Here is a 17,631-nt window from a genome sequence, read left to right on the forward strand (position 1 = left end):
TTGTAAGATTTCATTTAAGATGACGCCTCCCTATAGCTTTTCGTCTCTTACGGCCTCATCTGAGTTGCCCTAGTAGTCAGTTGCAGCCATCACCACGACGGTTACTTGTTTGTCTCTCTCCTACACTAGATCACAGATTCTTTAAAAAGAAAAAGAGTTCATATTTTTGTATTTTTGTCTGTTTCAGCTACAGGATTTGGCACAGGGTATTTAACAGAACGTTTGTTAAATTGTTCAATTGATGTGTGTACGGAAATCTTCTATTAGTTGTACAGTGTTAATCAAATGATTAGTACTATTTTAAGACTTAATATATGCCTAGCAGTGCTTGGCACATCATAAAGTAGCTATTTGGTGTTTAAGTACCAAAGATGGGGATATTGCCACAGAGCTAATTGAGCAATGATTCCAAGTACCAGACTATAACATTTTTTTTATCATCTAATATATAGTTGATTTTAGTGCCTTTGGAATGTTGTAGATAAGTGGAAGTTCTTTTTGCTTCCTTCCTCCTGTCAGTAGATAACATGTTCAGTCCCATCTTTTAGGTTGCTTCTTCCCCCAGAATTTTGAGGCTGATTGGTTTAAATACAATATTTTATTTATATTTTGTAGTATTTTAATAGCTAAATCCTGATGACTGGCATTGAGAACTTATTATGTATCAGGCACTGGGGACTTAGCATGCTGACAGCAATCCCACTAACTGTAGGTACTGTCATTTTCCATGATGTTATGGTAAGAGAGCTAGAGCTTATGAATACGGGGTAACTGTTCTGGGTTGCAGAGCTGATAAGGGCTGGATCCAGGGTGAACCTAGGTAATCTGATTCTGGGGCTAGACTTATAATTAGACAGTTATCTGCCTTTTTCACACTTAGGGAAACTTTTATTTTTTAATTTGATTTGAAGTAATACATATAGAGTATCGGATGTTTGGTTCAGAATATTAATAGTTCCTTTAAAAATGATAGTTTTATTCATTCTCTTCTGATATGATATAGGATGAATTCAACGATAATTATATAAAAATGAACTCACTAATTTGGGATTTTTATTTTTTATTTAATTTTTAAAAAAAAATCTGTGCTGGGTCTTTGTTGCAGCACGTGGGCTTTCTCTACTTGCTGTGCGTGGGCTTAGTCACCCTGCAGCATGTGGGATCCTAGTTCCTCGGCCAGGGATCAAACCCTCGTCTCCCACACTGGAAGACAGATTCTTAACCAGTGACGACCAGGGAAGCCCCCAATTTGGGGGTTTTAATTCCCCGTTGCGGTGGTGGTTGGACATCTTATTTTAATCCAAGACAATGTTCTCATGTATAAGAAATCCCAGAGTGTCAGGAAAAGGTGGAAAATAGTAGACCAATCTGGTTTCAAAATTGTTTTCTTAATCTTTGATACCTTATCTTATTAAAACACTTTTAAAGATATCTATGTGAAATTTTTGGTGTGTTTTTTGGCCACTGTGTACCTTTAACTTGTCTAATATATTAGGTAACAAATATTTGCCATTTTTAACATTTTTTTTAAAAAGTCATCTTTGCAGTTTGATTTAAATGTGGGTAGACTTGATGTCCAATATCTTAAAATCCAACTAACTTGCACACTTTTACACAGATGTGGAAATTTGGGTCAAATGTTTCCTGAATATTATTACATATAGCAAAATCCTGACCTAGTATAGTTTACCATTGTTTTCTTCCTTAATATGAGGTTGGTTCTATTATGTTTAGAGGAAATGTTTTTAAAATAATTTAAGCTCTATATTTTATGTAATAAGCGCTTTTCATCTTTTTCGAAACAGGTAAATCAAACTGGGAAGATGATGGTTGGGGAGCATGGGAAGAATCAGAACCCCAAGAACCTGTAAGTCTGCAAAAATATGCATGCTTTTTGATAGTGGCATTTTCCTTTTGTAATGATGGTGACATATTTCAGTGTTAGGTCAACATTTAAAAATCGTTATCAAGAACGTTTTGCTTACTCAGTAGTACTTGAGTAGATGCCTGTTCTTAAGGATTTAATGACTTTTTATAGCTCAGTCAGTGAGCTCAATGGAGAATAATTGTTTTAGGATTCTTTCTCCTTCATAGGTTATTCTTTCAGACTCTTGCAGTTATTCATTCAGTATAGATTTGTTAAATGCCCACCATATTCTGGGTGCTGGGAGTATAGCATTGAGCAAGTAAACAGAGTCCCTATATGTGTAGTGTATTTTCGCCTATAGATAATAGAAAATCTAACCTACATTGGCTTAAATAATAGAGACACTCATTAGCTCATGTAAAAGGAAGTCAGAGATATTGTGTATTCCCAGATGGATTGACGAGAACTATGTCATCAAAGACTCAAGTTCTGTTCTGCATACACCACGTTGACTTCCTCCTAAAGCTTGTTCTTCTCACAGGTGTGGTGCGGCAGCTTGTTTTTTCATTCCTGACTGGAGGGAGAAAAAGGCTGGGGCTTTTCATAGCTTTCTTCCTTGCCTTTTATCTCCTTGGCTTGAATTGGGCCAAATACTTATTTCTGAACTAGCCACTAGCAAGGTATATGAGATTTTTATCAGTCAAGTCATATCACTTCCTGAAGTTAGAGGGTAGAGGGTCAGCCTTTCCTGAGGCCCATGGCTGCTGCACAGGGAAGGAGTTGATACCTGAACAAAATCAGGGTTTTTTTTTTTTAAGAAAGAGAAATGAACCTATATACTGGATAGATCTTATCATCCCTGTGCCCAGCTGGGGAGAGAGGGGGAAAAATTTTTTTTAAGATACATGAAAATATCAAATGGTGGTAGTAGAGAATGCAAATGGTGATGTAACAACTGTAGATTGGGTGGCCTGGAAAGGTGTTTAGGAGGATGTGACATTTAAGCTGAGCTTTGAAAGATGACAGGGAATCAGCGAGGTATAGGTCTGGCGAAGAGCATCGCAGCCCAGGGCAACAACTCATGCAAAGGCCCTGTGGCAGGATGGGCTTGGTGTTAGAAGAAAGGTAGAGAAGGCCAATGGGGCTTGGCAGGACTGAGGTGGCTACAAGAGGGGGTTAGAGAAGCAAACCAGCCTGATTAAAGACTTCATGAATTTAAAGTTTATTCTAAATGCAGTAGGAAACCACACTGATCTGATTCCTTATTGTTCATCTTGCCTGCTGTTTAGAATAGATCAAAGTAGGGAGCAATAGTGGAAGCAAGAGAGACCAGTTTGGAGGCTGTTAGACGAGTTTAGTTGAGAAATGCTGGTGACTTGCATTAAGATAGTGAAAATGAGAAATTGGTAGATTGAGGATGAGTTTGAGAGATAATGCTAAGATGTTCCTGTGAATTGGCTGTGAGGTATGAGGGGGAAAGGAAGAGCCTAGAATTAATTTCTTTGATCTGGGGCATGCTGTGTAGTAGATAAAATGTAACAAGATGTTGCTGCTCCCTAAAGCTGAGTAATAGGTACCATTCTCTTTATTTTTGTCCATCTTTGAAACTATCCATAATAAAAAGTCTTTGAAAAACCTTCCAGATGTTTGGCTTGAGCTACTGGATGCATGGTGTATCACTTACTGCATTGGGGAAGACAAAAAGAATAGCTGTGGAGGAGAAATGAGAGCGCATCGTGTTGTGAGCAGCAGAGCATGTTCATGTCATACAGAGTTGTAGCAAAGCTCCACGGGGAGATGCAGAACAGGGCACCATTTCAGAGGACATCGGGGAGGATTGGGATGTGCTGCATAGGATGCGGTGCAGCTCAAGAAACTTCGTTATCCCATCACCTCAGCAAACACCACCTTGTCCCTCTCTGCTCTAGTCCTGTGTCAACAGGGAGACTCGGTTATACTGTCTCTGCATTGGCTAATAAGACTGACTGCCTTCTGCTTACTCATAACTTAGACTCTAGATTGTCTTCAATTCTTTCTCCTTTTCATTTCACCCTCAGAGCTCATATGAGGATTTTACTGAGTCTGTTCATCAGCATCCAGTGTAGGATATTTGGGGGGAGTGGGGGGTGGGGTGCTTAGATTTATACGAGGTCAGGGACTACCCTGGTGGTCCAGTGGTTAGGACGTCTTGCTTCCACTGCAGAGGGTATGGCTTCTATCCCTGATCCAGAAACTGAGATCACATATGCCGCATGGGGTGGCCAACACTGATTTCTGGTTTGTGAAGCTCCCCTTGGCTGCTCTGAGGGATAGGTTGCCTCCCATGCTTGTAGAGGTCATGGCTTGTTTATTGTTCAGTACTTCATTTTGATGTTGCACTGTTCCAGCTGATCCTGGTGACGTGGACAATGACAGTCTAGTTAGATTGTGTAAGTGTTACCAACCTCCTTTCAATCTGACTTGTAAAGTGTATTGTCTTCTCTTTATTGGGAAGGCAATCCTAAATCTAGGGATGACATATCTTAACTGTTTCAGTTAAAAGCCAAAATATGCTTCTCCTCCTTCTGAAAACGCATGAAATTACTCACATGTGGAGCACGGCTCGATTCAGATAAAAGTTGAGTATTCACAGGTGACCCTTGGGAATGAGAGTGGGTTGTTGTTCTCTTTATCTTGATGGGTTTCCTCACACTGTAGACTTGAAATGCAGCAAGTAAGGCAGTATCGTTAGGTCTTGTTGACAACAGTTTGGGGGTACCAGTCATTCCTAACTGAACCCTTTACCCTGTCATTGTCTCATATATATGGTGAGGGAGAACGTATTTGGATGACAACAAAAGTGGGCTAGAACACTGAGGCAGTTGTTCAGATGTTCAAGTCATCCTGTAATGTTTAAGAGAGCTTCTTTGAATTTGGATCCAGTCTTCAAAACAACACAACATGGCACTGTGGCCAGGAAAAGGATGTGACCTCTGCCTGACACAGCAGCATCATCCAGAACTTTCTCTGTGAAGTATCATTATGAAGTTCTGCTGAGAAAAATTTTATAGCCAGGACTGTTAGTAATTTTACTCAGCTGAAGCAAGAGACTTCTGTTACTTCTGCTACCATCCACGGTGATGAACAACTCCAAAGGCACAGCCAGCTCCAGGGGCCTAGCAAGAATCAGAGTGAATTTTGGCAAATGTATGAAATGCAGATGTGCACGCTGTAGTCAGGGTAGTAGGTGTAGCCACCTCGTTGGAGTGGAGAGGGAACTTCCTGCCCTCTCTTGTCATGTACAAACAGCAAACCAAAAGCTGCCTTCCATGAGTGCCCTGACAGTTCTTGTCCACATTAAAGATGAGTGAAGTGAAAGTTACTCAGTCATGGTCTGACTCTTTGTGACCCCATGGACTATATACAGTCTATGAAATTCTCCAGGCCAGAATACTGGAGTGGGTAGCCTTTCTCTTCTCCGGGGGATCTTCCCAACCCAGGGATCGAACCCAGGTCTCCCACATTGCAGGCAGATTCTTTACCAGCTGAGCCACAAGGGAAGCCCAGGAATGCTGGAGTGGGTAGCCTATCCCTTCTCCAGGAGAACTTCTCAACCCAGGAATCAAACCAGGGTCTCCTGCATTGCAGGCGGCTACTTTACCAACTGAGCTATCAGGGAAGCCTTTAAAGATGAGAGAGACCACTTCTTCCAATCCTTAAAGATGAGAGACCAGGATTGGAAGAAGTGGAACATCTTTAAGTCAGGGTGCTATCGCTATCAAAACAATGAGAGGCTTCTCCACCAATTGTCGTTGGCAGTTACTGTGACCAGCAGAGGAAAGTAGGCTTTCATTCTTGTTTAATCTGACATTAAGAGACGAGTCGTGTTCTGGTCTTCAGGAGGCTGCAGTGGTGTGTCAGTGAACCACAGAGAAGGGTACCTAAGAGGAGAGTGTGGCAGCCTCTGCCACCGAATGCTGACCTGAAGGCGAGCTCGCTGCTACTGAGTCCAGCAAGAGAGCTATGGAAGGTTCAGAGTGCTTTTTATCTCAAGGAGACTGTCAGCTCTTTGATAGTAGTTTCTTATTTTTATGGCAGAAGGGAATAAAAAGCTTTTATAATCAGAGAGATTTAGTACCAGGGGTCTGGATAAGGCTTTGCTAAGAAAGGAGAAAGCCTCTTTAATTTCACTTCTGGGGTGTCAAGTAGAATGAGGACTCAGTGAAGAAAGCATACTCTAGTATCTATTATCAGCAGTAGCCAGCCGCGTCCAAGAAGGCATTCATCTGTATGGCAGGCTTCGGAACTTTAAGCATTCCTTCCATTATAGAAAAGGACAAATGTCCTTCTCCTGTAGCTATTTCACGCCTTTGTTAGTCTGTCGGCGGCAGACTAACAGAACACCACAGACAAGGTGGCTTAAACAACAGAAATTAATTTTCTCACAGTCCTGGAGGCTGGAATCCCAAGGGCAGGGTGCCATCCTGGTTGGTTTCTGATGAGACTCTTCTTCCTGGCTTTCAGGCGGCTGCATCCTTACCTGGCCTTTCCTCTGTGCGTGAAGACAAGAGAGTGGGTTCTGGTGTCTCTTCCTCTCATAACGATACCAATCTAACAGGTTGGGGCTGTGCCCTTCAGACCTTGTTTCACTCTAATTGCCTCCTTAAATTAGGCCCATCTTCAGATAGTCACGTTGAGGGTTAGAGCTTGTGAATTTGGGGGTGGAATACAAATCAGTCCTAACAATGCCCCAAATAACAGATCCATATTAGGTGTAACATTTATATCTAGAAGTGCAATGAATAAAGTTAAGAAATTCCTCCTCACCCATGAGTAAATACACTAAAGGATTGAAAGACAAACAGAATAGGTTTTCAGGATGGAAGAAAAGGCAAAACAAAGATCTTTCCCCGTATTGAATTCTAAGCTGGCATTGTGACAGATAGTACCTGACTGGGGGAAACGGGGAAAGAAGATAGTTGTACTGTAACACCTGTCGCTTAGTGATCTATGACAGATAGTAAATTGTATTTTTTAGTGTTGTAATGGGCTTCCCTGGTGGCTCAGATGGTAAAGAATCCACCTGCAATGTGGGAGACTTGGGTTCAATCCCTGGGTTGGGAAGATCCCCTAGAGGATGGCTACCCACCCCAGTATTGCCTGGAGAATCCCCATGGACAGAGGAGCCTGGCGGGTTACAGTCCGTGGGGTTGCAGAGTTGGACACGACTGAGCAGCTATGCACAGCACAGCACAGGGGCTTTTAGTTGGGGTATAATTTTTTACTTTGGGAAGGAAATGATACTCTGCTCAGCCTCAGGCTGTAATGGGAATTGAGCTTCCCAGGTGGTGCTAGTGGTAAAGAACCCGCCTCCCAGTGCAGGAGACACAAGAGACAGGAGTTCGACCCCGGGGTCAGGAAGATCCCTGGAGAAGGAAATGGCAACCCACTTCAGTATTCTTGCCTGGAAAATCCTATGGATAGAGAAGCCTAGCGAGCTACAGTCCAGGGGGTCACACAGAGTCAAATATGCCTGAAGCTACAGAGCATGCATGCAAGGGCTTTTAGTTGGGGTATAATTTTTTGCTTTAGGAGGAAGGTGCTATTTTGCTCAGCCTCATGCTATAATGGAAGTCAAGGCAGTGGGAAGAAACTTGCAGCTTAATTTAATTTTAACTAGCAAGGCAGATTGAATGAGCTTTCTTTCATTAAAACCAAAGGGTTGGAAGTACAGAATCAAGGATTAGCTTGACAGCAGTTTCTGGAACAGGAACACAAAAGCTCTTGGGTTAAGGTCCTCAGTTAAGGTAGGCAGCATGGAAAATTTCCATTCAAAAAGATACTAGGAATTTGTTCCATCTGTTTTACAGAAGGTGATAGAATGCCATATACAGAGGCACTACTGATTTTGCAGATTAATGGGAATATAAGCATGCTGGCCATGTAGAGGCCCCAGAGAAATGTTCATTTACAGGCTGAGAGATAGGAGACAGCACAACCTGATTAGAGATCCTTAGAGCATTAGTGAAAGTGTTAGTTGTTCAGTCCTGCCTGACTCTTTGTGACCCCATGGATAGCAGCCCACCAGGCTCCTCTGTCCATGGGATTCTCCAGGCAAGAATACTGGAGTGGGTTGCCATTCCCTTCTCCAGGGAATTGTCCCAACCCAGCCCTCCCACATTGGAGGCAGATTCTTTACCATCTCAGGCAATAATTTGGGGTAGTTCTGGAAAATATCTCACCTTATTTTGGTGTCAGTGGACTGGTGCCATCTGCCACAGAAGAGACATAAGCACAGGCTTGGCCAGAGGCAGGAGAGTACCCACAGATGCTGTGGGTACGCCCCAGACTCTCTTGTGAGGGGTGTGGTCGCAGAGGGTCTGTTTCCTAAGGTGGGCCTCATCAGGACTTTGGACTATTAGAAACACTTTTGTTTCCCAATGACCTTCCTCTCCACATTAACACAAAGCTGGGTTTAGCCTAGTGCTTCTCAACCAGGGATGATTTCGCCACTGAGGGGACATTTGGCAATGTCTTGAGACACTTTTGCTTGTCTTAGCTTGCGGGGAGGTGCTAACTGGAGGGATGCTGCGAGGTATCTTAGTTCACAGGGCATCCTCCAAAACAGGGTTGTCCACCCAAAATGTTAGTCATGCTGGAGTTCAGAAATCAAAATCATGGAAAGCCCATGGTTTTTTGTGTCAATCTCTCAGCCTTTCTTCCTGCCTTTACCACCTTTTGTTCTCTAAAATCTCTTGGCCTCGTTTGGGGGCCTCAAAGCTTTTTGGTCTTGTAAATCAGCTATACCTCAATTTAAAAAATAAAGTTATCTAATTTTTTTTTTAAAGGAGGGGAAAAAACCCTTTTTATCTTTATGGCCATGAGTTTGGTTTTAGTAGATTCTGGTGGAGTGGTTTGCTAGTGTGAAAAGTGTAGCTAAAGAACTGTTCACCAGCAAACAGTGTAAGTTTGTTCCTGAGTCTTTGGCCACAGACCAACCAACAGACCAGGCACAGTCTTAGTGGCAATATTAATGCCTAAATACTTAAGAGCAACCTGTTTTTAGTCTCCATATTTAGTCTGCATATTTTAGTCACCACTTTTTCTTGCTCTCGACAGTTGTTCATTTTAGTTCAAGTCTGGACTCCTCAGGCATTCCTGCAGGGTAGATTCTGGGAGTTGGTTTTGCATAGTGATGGGTCTCTGGTCTTCTGGCAGGGAGAGAGGGACGCGACTGAGTGTGAGGCGTAGGGGAGGGGATCTGTCTAAGCACTCTCAACCAAGCCTTCTGACTTTAGCCACTCTTTGCTGTCACTTCCACAGGGAGCTGGCACCAATTCCTAAGCCTGTTGGCAATTTTGCAGTGCAACTGGAGTTGCTTCTCAGCTTTCCCCAGCATCACTTTAGTGGGAGTTAGTTTTCTAAGGACTGTAAAATCACTTACCCCCTGTCCATCTGCTTTCTAGTTCTCAAATTCTAGTGGTTTTTTCCTCTTTTCTTTTTGCCCATACTTGAAGCAAAATCTTTTCCTGCTGGTTTTAGAGGGGTTGAGAGTGCTGGGGAAAGTGAGAGTAAAATTGATATGTTTAATTCTCTTTATGTCAAGGTCCGTATAGACTTCATTTTTACATACTGTTCTAAGTCTTGCCTTTTCCATTTAGTGTAATATGGAGGTTTTTCTGTATCTCCATATATAAATCATGTAGTTCTTTTAAAGTAGTACTGTTTCATTGTATAGATGTATTGTGATTGGTTTAGGCACACACCTATTGAGGGACATTTTGTTTTTGTTCTCTTTTCTGTCACAGGCAGTGCTGTAATCATTTTTATATCTGTGCATCTTTGGTTACACATGTGTGCAGTATAATGAATGAAAGTCAGACTGCTGGAATTTCTAGCCTATCTCTGCCACTCGGTGACTGGACAACCTTGGACAAGTTCTGTAACTTCTCTCAGTCCAGTTGCCTCATTCCTAAAGTGGGACTAATAGGATTATCAGTCATAGGGTTAAAATTACAGGATTATTAGGAGGATGAAATGAGATGTGCTTAGAATAGTACCTGGAACATACATAGTATGTGCTCAGTAAATGTTGGCCATTCTTATTTTTCCTTTAGAATAAATTCCTAAAAGGTATACATGTTGTTGTTGTTTTAGTTATTACTAAGTCATGTCTGACTCTTTTGCGATCCCATGGACTGTAGCTCGCCAGTTTCCATCCATGGGATTTCCCAGGTAAGAATACTGGAGTGGGTTGCCATTTCCTTCTCTACTTGACCTTCCTGACCCGGAAATGGGACCCACATCTCCTGCACTGGCGGGCGGGTTCTTGACCACTGAGCCACCAGGGAAGCCCGAAAAGGCATGCCTGTCCATTTCAGGTTTTAATAGGAAGTGCCGAGCAGTGCTTCCAAAAGCCTGCTCGGTGTATATTCCAAACATGGTGAGGCTGTCTTCCTTCACCCTCTGTGTCACAGAAATGAAAACATCTCTGAGCTAATTGCTGTTTATTTTGTAAAAAATGAAATATTTCTCTGTACGTCTATTTATAGCAATCCTGGGAAACTCAAGACTATGAGAGATGGATAGGTTTTCTTATGGTGGTACTTTTTGAAATCTTTGGCCCCTAGTAGATTATCAAACTATATACTTTGCAAAATAAGAATGATGTGAAATGCCATTTCAGTGCTTTAATTTGTATTTTTAAATTTATGAGTGAAGTTGGTCATCTTTGCATGCTTTTCACTCAGATATTTTGGGGGAAATGTGTGCTGTTGTGTGTGTGTGAACACTAATAGCAATTTAAGGTCCACAGCATAGTTTAGTTGTCAGATCTGTTCTTACTTACGTTGGATGCTGATTGTTTCTTACTTATTGAATCTTATTTGTCCAACTAGATAGTGAAGTTTTTGAGCAATAATTGTTTAGTACTTTCTTATATCCCATGGTGCCTAGGAAGCACATAGATTTTAGTATTAAGTATAGTCTCAAAAATAAAGAATTTGATTTTTATGTTGGTGTTCTGTTGTAATTTTTTGTGAGTAATGAATTTTTGTAAAAATGAAGTTTACAAAAAAATAAAATAAAATAAGTAAAAATGGAGTTTACAGAAAATTCAGGTAGGAAAAAATATAGCAAATAAGATAATCAACTTTCTGACATCTAAGAATAGTCATCATTACTAACTTTAAGAAGTTATAATTATAGGCATATTTGACTGAATGGTTGGATGAATGGGCACACAGATAATTCTCTAAAAATGGGATCATATTATATATACAATTTAAAATAATAGCAGAATTAATCCTACTGGAATTGACAGTTGAAATAAAACTGGAAGAGTTACTGAATTATTGTTAAGTTACTCTAAGGTTAGAAAGAAAAATGATTCTAAAAACTGAGAGATTGAAGTCAGAGATTTTTGTGACTAATTGTGTTTGTAATTTTTTTTCCTTTGAGTTATCCATAATGAAATTTGTAACCAACTTTATAGTTCTTGCTTTGCCTCATTCAAATTTTGACAAGACCTTAATTTTGGATGTTTGATTTTAGTCTACAATCTGGAAAATGGCCAAGACCAATGCTTTTCATGCTGTGTTAGAGAAAGCTCTCAGGTTCTGCAGAGACGCTTCCTCATTTCTGCTTTTATCTATTTCATATATTAAAATACTGTGTAAAATTTTGTTTGGGAATAAGAAAGTCCTGCAACCTAAAAAAAAGTTTGAGAAGCATTAGGTAGTACATATGCTAATAGGAAACTAGAAAAAAAAAAAAAGACAATTTATATAACATTGTTAATTTATTTCTTTGTGTTTCAGAATTGCTGAGCACTTACATCTCTTGGTTTAGAAAGTGTAGATGACTAGTTTATTCCCATGAATTAGGAAGTGAAATACTGAGAATGTATGCTGGGATGTGCTGACAGTCCCTTATTTGTACTGGATTCTTTTGGCACCACTGTTACGTGTACGTGTCTGCTACAGCACACGACAGTGACAGTGAAAACTGCAAATGATGGACTTGTTAGCTAAAGTTGAAAGCTTTGAAAAATTACTCTGGGCTACTGCAGTGGCTCTCTAGTCATCACAGTGGTTGATACACCAGAAGACATTTGCCACTCTTCACAGATATTTACCAGCCTCTGTGGTGGCCAGCTATAATTGAAAGGTTGGTTAAATTACTGCATTTTCCATCTCCTGTCTTGTGAAAGACTAATCGTTTGATGAATTTGTGGGATTAACATCAAAAGAAATAAAATTTTTAAATATGTATTTGTTACAGTCCTAGTGTTTAGAATGGATTCCTTTTCGTAATCTGCATTGATGGCTTCCATATTTGTGCAGATTAAGAAAAAATTTTACATCTCAAGGCAAAGAAAAAACTTTGAAGTTTAGGATATGCTGAAGAAAATTATACATTCTCGTTTCCCACCCCTAAGCAGGAGCTGTGTTTTATAGATAATGGATGAATTTAATGTTAACTTTAGTATCTGAGTGCTTGTTGATGTTTGTGGAAAGCCAAGGTAGTCCTTGATGGTGCTGTTTTTGATTTTTAAATATCGTGCTTCACTAGGGAAATTAAGTACTTTATCACATGAACACATTATTTTAGAATCATTACCTTCAAGGGAGCATTGTTCATGGCCATGGGCCCCATATTCGTGTGGGTGGTTTTCAGAAAAATCTTTATTGGTAGCAGATGCCCTTATGGTACAAAACAGTGATGAGCTTGCATCTTACCGGCCAGCAAATGTGTGTTGGCATGTTCTTACGAGACCTTGACAGCCCACTTTCCACCCTTTACTTTTTTAATCATCGAGGGGCGCTTGTCTTTCAGTCTAGAAGTGGACTAGAGCTCCTTGTCACCCCCTTCATTCTGAATGCAGAGAAGAGCAGAGTTGAAAGTGCTGTGACAGTTGTGCTTCCAGGGCCCAGCTTCTCAGGGCAGTGCAGCGTGGAAACAGCACAGAGGGAACAGCACCCCAGGGCCTGCGTTCAAATGCCTGTGTCCAAATCCCCACTCCCTCTGTGATGTAGGGAAGGAGAGTAGTAATGGAACCTTCTTGTAGAGCAACAGTGAGAATTAAGCACGATTTATGTGTAAAGCATTTAGCACATTTACTAAGTGTCTGGCACTTAGTAAGTGTTTGGCAGATGTTCCTGTGTACATCATCCAGGTCGCTGATGTCAGCCCTCTGTCATTCCTGTTGAGTTAGGTGGCCAAACCCAAACACGCATCTGGAGCAAACCCTTTTCGATGGAATCACTATCCTCTGCTTAGGGTGGCGCCAAAGGATTCCTTTATCATGAGAGGAGATTTCACTTGACTGGCCTCATTCCTGCCACATTGCTCGGGTGTAAGTAGCAGGCATTCTAGGACAGTGAACAGTGTAGGACATCTACTTTCCCATCTTTTTGTTCTTTGCTTGCCTTTGTGTGCAGCATATTAATTGTTGATTCAGATGTACCAAGGGATTTCTTTTTCTTTTTGAGGACTTATTGAAAGACGTTTGATTTATAGGAGTTCTTCACCCACCTCCACTCCCAGTTGTTTTCAATTTTTCCATTTGCTTTATCATTTTCTGATAAAATTCACACTGCATGGGGCAAAATAGCTAAGCCTGTGGAGAAATAACACATTTTAGCTCTGTTTATAGTTTTAAAGATAATACTTATTTTTAGTTGTGTCCTTAAAAGGCTTTTTATTTTATCAAATCTGATACATTGAATATTGTATCTTCAGAATTACAAGTGACCAGGAACTTGTGGTTGCTCCTACCCCGTCCCAGTGTGGCTGTGGATCAAAAGAGCTATCGAGCTTGTGTTAAGAGCACACACAGTTGCATTTCGTGACAAGCTAGAATCATTCCCAAGCAGCAAGACTAAAGCTTTAAATCTAGAATTTTATAACGTCAAATCCTAATGATGATATGATATCTTAATATAATATAAGCTAATATACTACGAGCCCTAGGGAAGGAAATGGTAATGTTTTCCAGTATTCTTGCCTGGGAAGTCCCATGACAGAGGAGTCTGGAAGGCTATAAGTCTGTGCAGTTGCAAAACAGTTGGAGGTGACTTAACTACAACAACAGGAATCACATACCTTATTTCATTGTGCTTTGCAGATTATAGTGGTTTTTTGTGTTTTTTTTTGCAAATTTAAGGTTTGTGGCAACCTTGCATCAAACAAGTGATCAACGCAACTTTCCAACATTTGTTCACTTCCTATTTCTTTGTCACATTTTTCTAATTCTTGAAATACTTCAAATCCTCTGCTGGTAAAACGATTATGATTCACTGAAGGCTAAGATGATGGTTAGCATTTTTTATCAGTAAATATTTTTAAATTACAGAATGTACATTTTTTAGACATAATGCTGTTATGCACTTAATAGACCACAGGCTAGTATAAACATAACTTTTATATGCACTGGGAAATCAAAAAACTCATGTGACTCACTTTGTTGTGCTGTTTGCTTTTTTGTGGAGGTCTGTAGCTGAACCCACAGTATCTCTGACCTCTGCCTGTATAATATAGTCATGTGAGTGTTCTATAACTTAATTTTGGTATATGGAACTCCCGCTTGTACTCACTCAGCTTTGCCATGATAGACTAGGAGGATCTGCTTTTAGTCCCACAGTCACAGGAAAGATGGAGAGCTGGAGAGTGAAGAGTGATAGAAGGTATTGATTTTTGCCATCTTCTCACCCCTCCCCCGCCAGCCCTCATCATCAGTAGATGAAACTGGAATGCTGATCCACGTGGTTTCATGTTACTAAAAACGTACATTAATGAGATGGCTCAGCAAGGGTAGGGATGTAACCAGTCATTGTGGAGTAGTTTCTCTGAATTTGCTTCTCAGTGATATCTACTTCTTGTGCTTTCATCTTGGTTAATTCTTACAGGGCAAAATTCGTGTTTGTGCTGAAATGGCTTATAGTCCACTCGCTGGACATGGTGGCAGACAAAGCTTGATTATAATTTGATACTGAGTTCTAGACCCAGTAGAGAGAGTAGTACTTGGATGTTTATTTGTACCTACGTGGATATTGTACTTACATGGATATGTCAGCCATAATCTTAAAATGTTAAATCATAAAGTTACTTAAGGAAAAATATTACTAAAGATACTATTATTCCTTATGGGTACATTACTTAGCATACTAGCCTTGAATCACTTGCTTATTGTCATATAGTTTCATGTGTAAGAGTACATACTAGGTTATTCAAGTATCTTTGTGAATATAAATAAGGAGGAATTGGAAAGCTGTTATTCACTCATGTTTGCAGTTGTGCAGTGAACGGAGTAGAGGAGTCATAGAAGTATTGAAGACGTCTAGTCTAGGGTTGGAGAAATGCATTCACAGAAGAAACATCAGAGAATAGTAAGACTTTTCATGGCAATAAATTCGAAAGATGGTAAAGTCAGAGGAGAAGAGGACTGCAATAGGAACTGGCACGTGAGATGGACAGACAGAAAAGAGAGGAAAGAGTCTTTCTAAAGGAGAACTCAGAGCAGTGCTTCAAGAATGTGCTGACTCCCATGTTCAAATATGGTTCCTCACAGCTCTAAATCAGTTTGCAGAACCACAAAAAGAGTAGCCTGGTATATTGTTGTGTCGTTGCTAAGCTGTGTTCAGACTGTTTGTGACCCTGTGGACTGTAGCCAGCCAGGCTCCTCCGTTCATGGGATTTCCCAGGCTAGAATTCTGGAGCAGGTTGCCATTCGTCGAGGGATCTTCCCGACCCAGGAGTCAAACCTGCATCTCCTGCATTGGCAGCTGAATTCTTTACCTCTTAGCCACCAGGGAAGCCCAGTCTGCTGTATAGCGATAAGCAATAGGGAAGTTCTTTCAGAGAAAACGCTTTTCACTGACCCAGACTGGAGTCAGATCCTAAGGCTTCTTAAAGATCTGTTGCAGTCGCCCGCCAAGGTGAGCGTGGTCCTCCTCTGGCCTCAGACGCTGATTGTGTGGCAGAGAGTGCACATTCTTAACCGTCCCAAGACTCTACTATCTGTATTGTAGAATGAGGTTTGGGCCAGTTAGTCTTTAAATGCCTTCCATCTTTGCATTTTTTAAACTCCCTGTCTTTTGGGCAAATGTAAACACAGCTCTCATCCTTACTAGTGACATTATTTTGAAAACAGGATAAAAACAGGAATAATACTCTTTGTTGAAAAGTAATTTTTACAAACTTTTTGGAGTTTACTGTTTGAACAAAATTTTGGAAGTATGATAAAAGGAAGGAACCCATTTGTATAGATGTTCTATTATTTAAAAAAACATTTTTTTTTTATAGAGCTTGCCAAAAATAGAGCTGTATTATCCTTTTTCTGGAGCACTGTTTGGATTTCTTTTCTGTTGCAATGAGATGGAAATTTTATAGAGCAGTCAAGGAGTTCAGATACTCTTAGTTTCTTACCAAACACAGCGCTTAAATAATAACCCTGCATGGCTCTCCCTGCTTTGATTCTTGTCCTGAAGGAAGGAGGTTTTCACTTGAAAACTCCTGAACCTTAGAGTTCGTGTAACTGGATCTCATTAAAGTGGAGGGAACCATAAGGTGGTGATGCCCTCGGCAGCCAAGGCTCTGTGAGGAGTCCTGGGTGACTGCTGGCTAAACAGATTGTGCGCTCGGGCGGGAAGTGTGGGTCAAGGCAGACGTTCATTACAACTAACTTTTACCTTAGAACTTTCATTTTTTAGGGAATAATTTTCTCCCTGGCTTATATGTAGAAAAATGCACATTAAAAACAGCAGACTGGATAACAAAAGTCCTAAAAATTGTAGTTTTACTAAAATAAGGGATCTTGCCAGTATGACTCTTCTCCCTGTCTTTTGGGAGTGAGTGCAACCTCTTTAGCGTACCTTGCAGAGGAAAGAGGAATCTGGTTGATTCCTCAGTGTTCCATTGAGAAGCAAAAATAATCGCATGACTCTTCCAGAGGTTTCAGACTTACATGGAGATTTTCCTAACAATGTCTTATAATCCATATTTTATTTCTGTCTTAAATATTTCTTTAATAGTATCACAGCAAGAGATATTTATCTTTCCTGGAAATACTGCCATAATATTTCTGATTAGGATGATTTTCTGTTTTTAAAATCCTTTAAATTTCATTGTATTAGTAATATATTCTTATTGTTTGTGTTAGTCATGCAATCATGTCTGACTTTTTGCGGCCCCATGGACTATAGCCCACCAGGCTCCTCTGTCCACAGAATTCTCCAGGCAAGAATACTGGAGTGGGTTGCCATTCCCTTCTCCAGGAGATCTTCCCAACCCAGGGATCGAACAGAGGTCTCCCACATTGCAGGGGAATTCTTTACCATCTGAGTTACCAGGGAAGCCCTGAAAGCTTTAAAAACCATAATTTTTTTTTTTTTTTTAATGACAGCAACCTGCATCTCTGCCACCTCTCTTCCCTCCCATCTTGACTAATTCAATCCAAAAGCTGTCAGCTAGGGTTGAGTAAGGTGGAAGATCAAATGACATAAAACCTAGAAGCTATAAGAGAGTAAATATTAATAGATCAGTAATTTTAGTACATAAAATTTAAAAATTCTGCATGAAGAAAACTAAGCTATGATGTGAACTGGGGAAAACTTTTGTTCAAAGAACCAATTTTCTTTGTGTGTAAAAATACTAAGTAAAAAGTGAAAGAAGGGAAAGGTATGTAGAGATTTTGTTGTACCATTTTTTAAAATAATGTCAGAACATGCCCCAAAATAGCAGAATTGTTAAGCAGTTTCTAAGGAAAAGAACCTTCAATAGCCATT

General features: G+C 40.4%; 1 protein-coding gene across 3 annotated transcripts in view; it reads left to right on the forward strand.

Moving 5' to 3' along the window:
• Positions 1 to 17,631, forward strand: part of RAB3GAP2 (RAB3 GTPase activating non-catalytic protein subunit 2) — a 108,048-nt gene that overhangs the window by 19,659 nt on the left and 70,758 nt on the right. For all 3 annotated transcript variants that reach the window (XM_020906849.2, XM_070474493.1, XM_070474494.1), the window contains exon 2: positions 1,806 to 1,867. In XM_020906849.2, coding sequence (XP_020762508.2) covers positions 1,806 to 1,867 — 62 coding nt within the window. The remainder of the gene's footprint in view (positions 1 to 1,805; positions 1,868 to 17,631) is intronic.

The sequence above is a fragment of the Odocoileus virginianus genome, chromosome 11 (genome assembly GCF_023699985.2).
Source record: "Odocoileus virginianus isolate 20LAN1187 ecotype Illinois chromosome 11, Ovbor_1.2, whole genome shotgun sequence".
Taxonomy (NCBI): domain Eukaryota; kingdom Metazoa; phylum Chordata; class Mammalia; order Artiodactyla; family Cervidae; genus Odocoileus; species Odocoileus virginianus.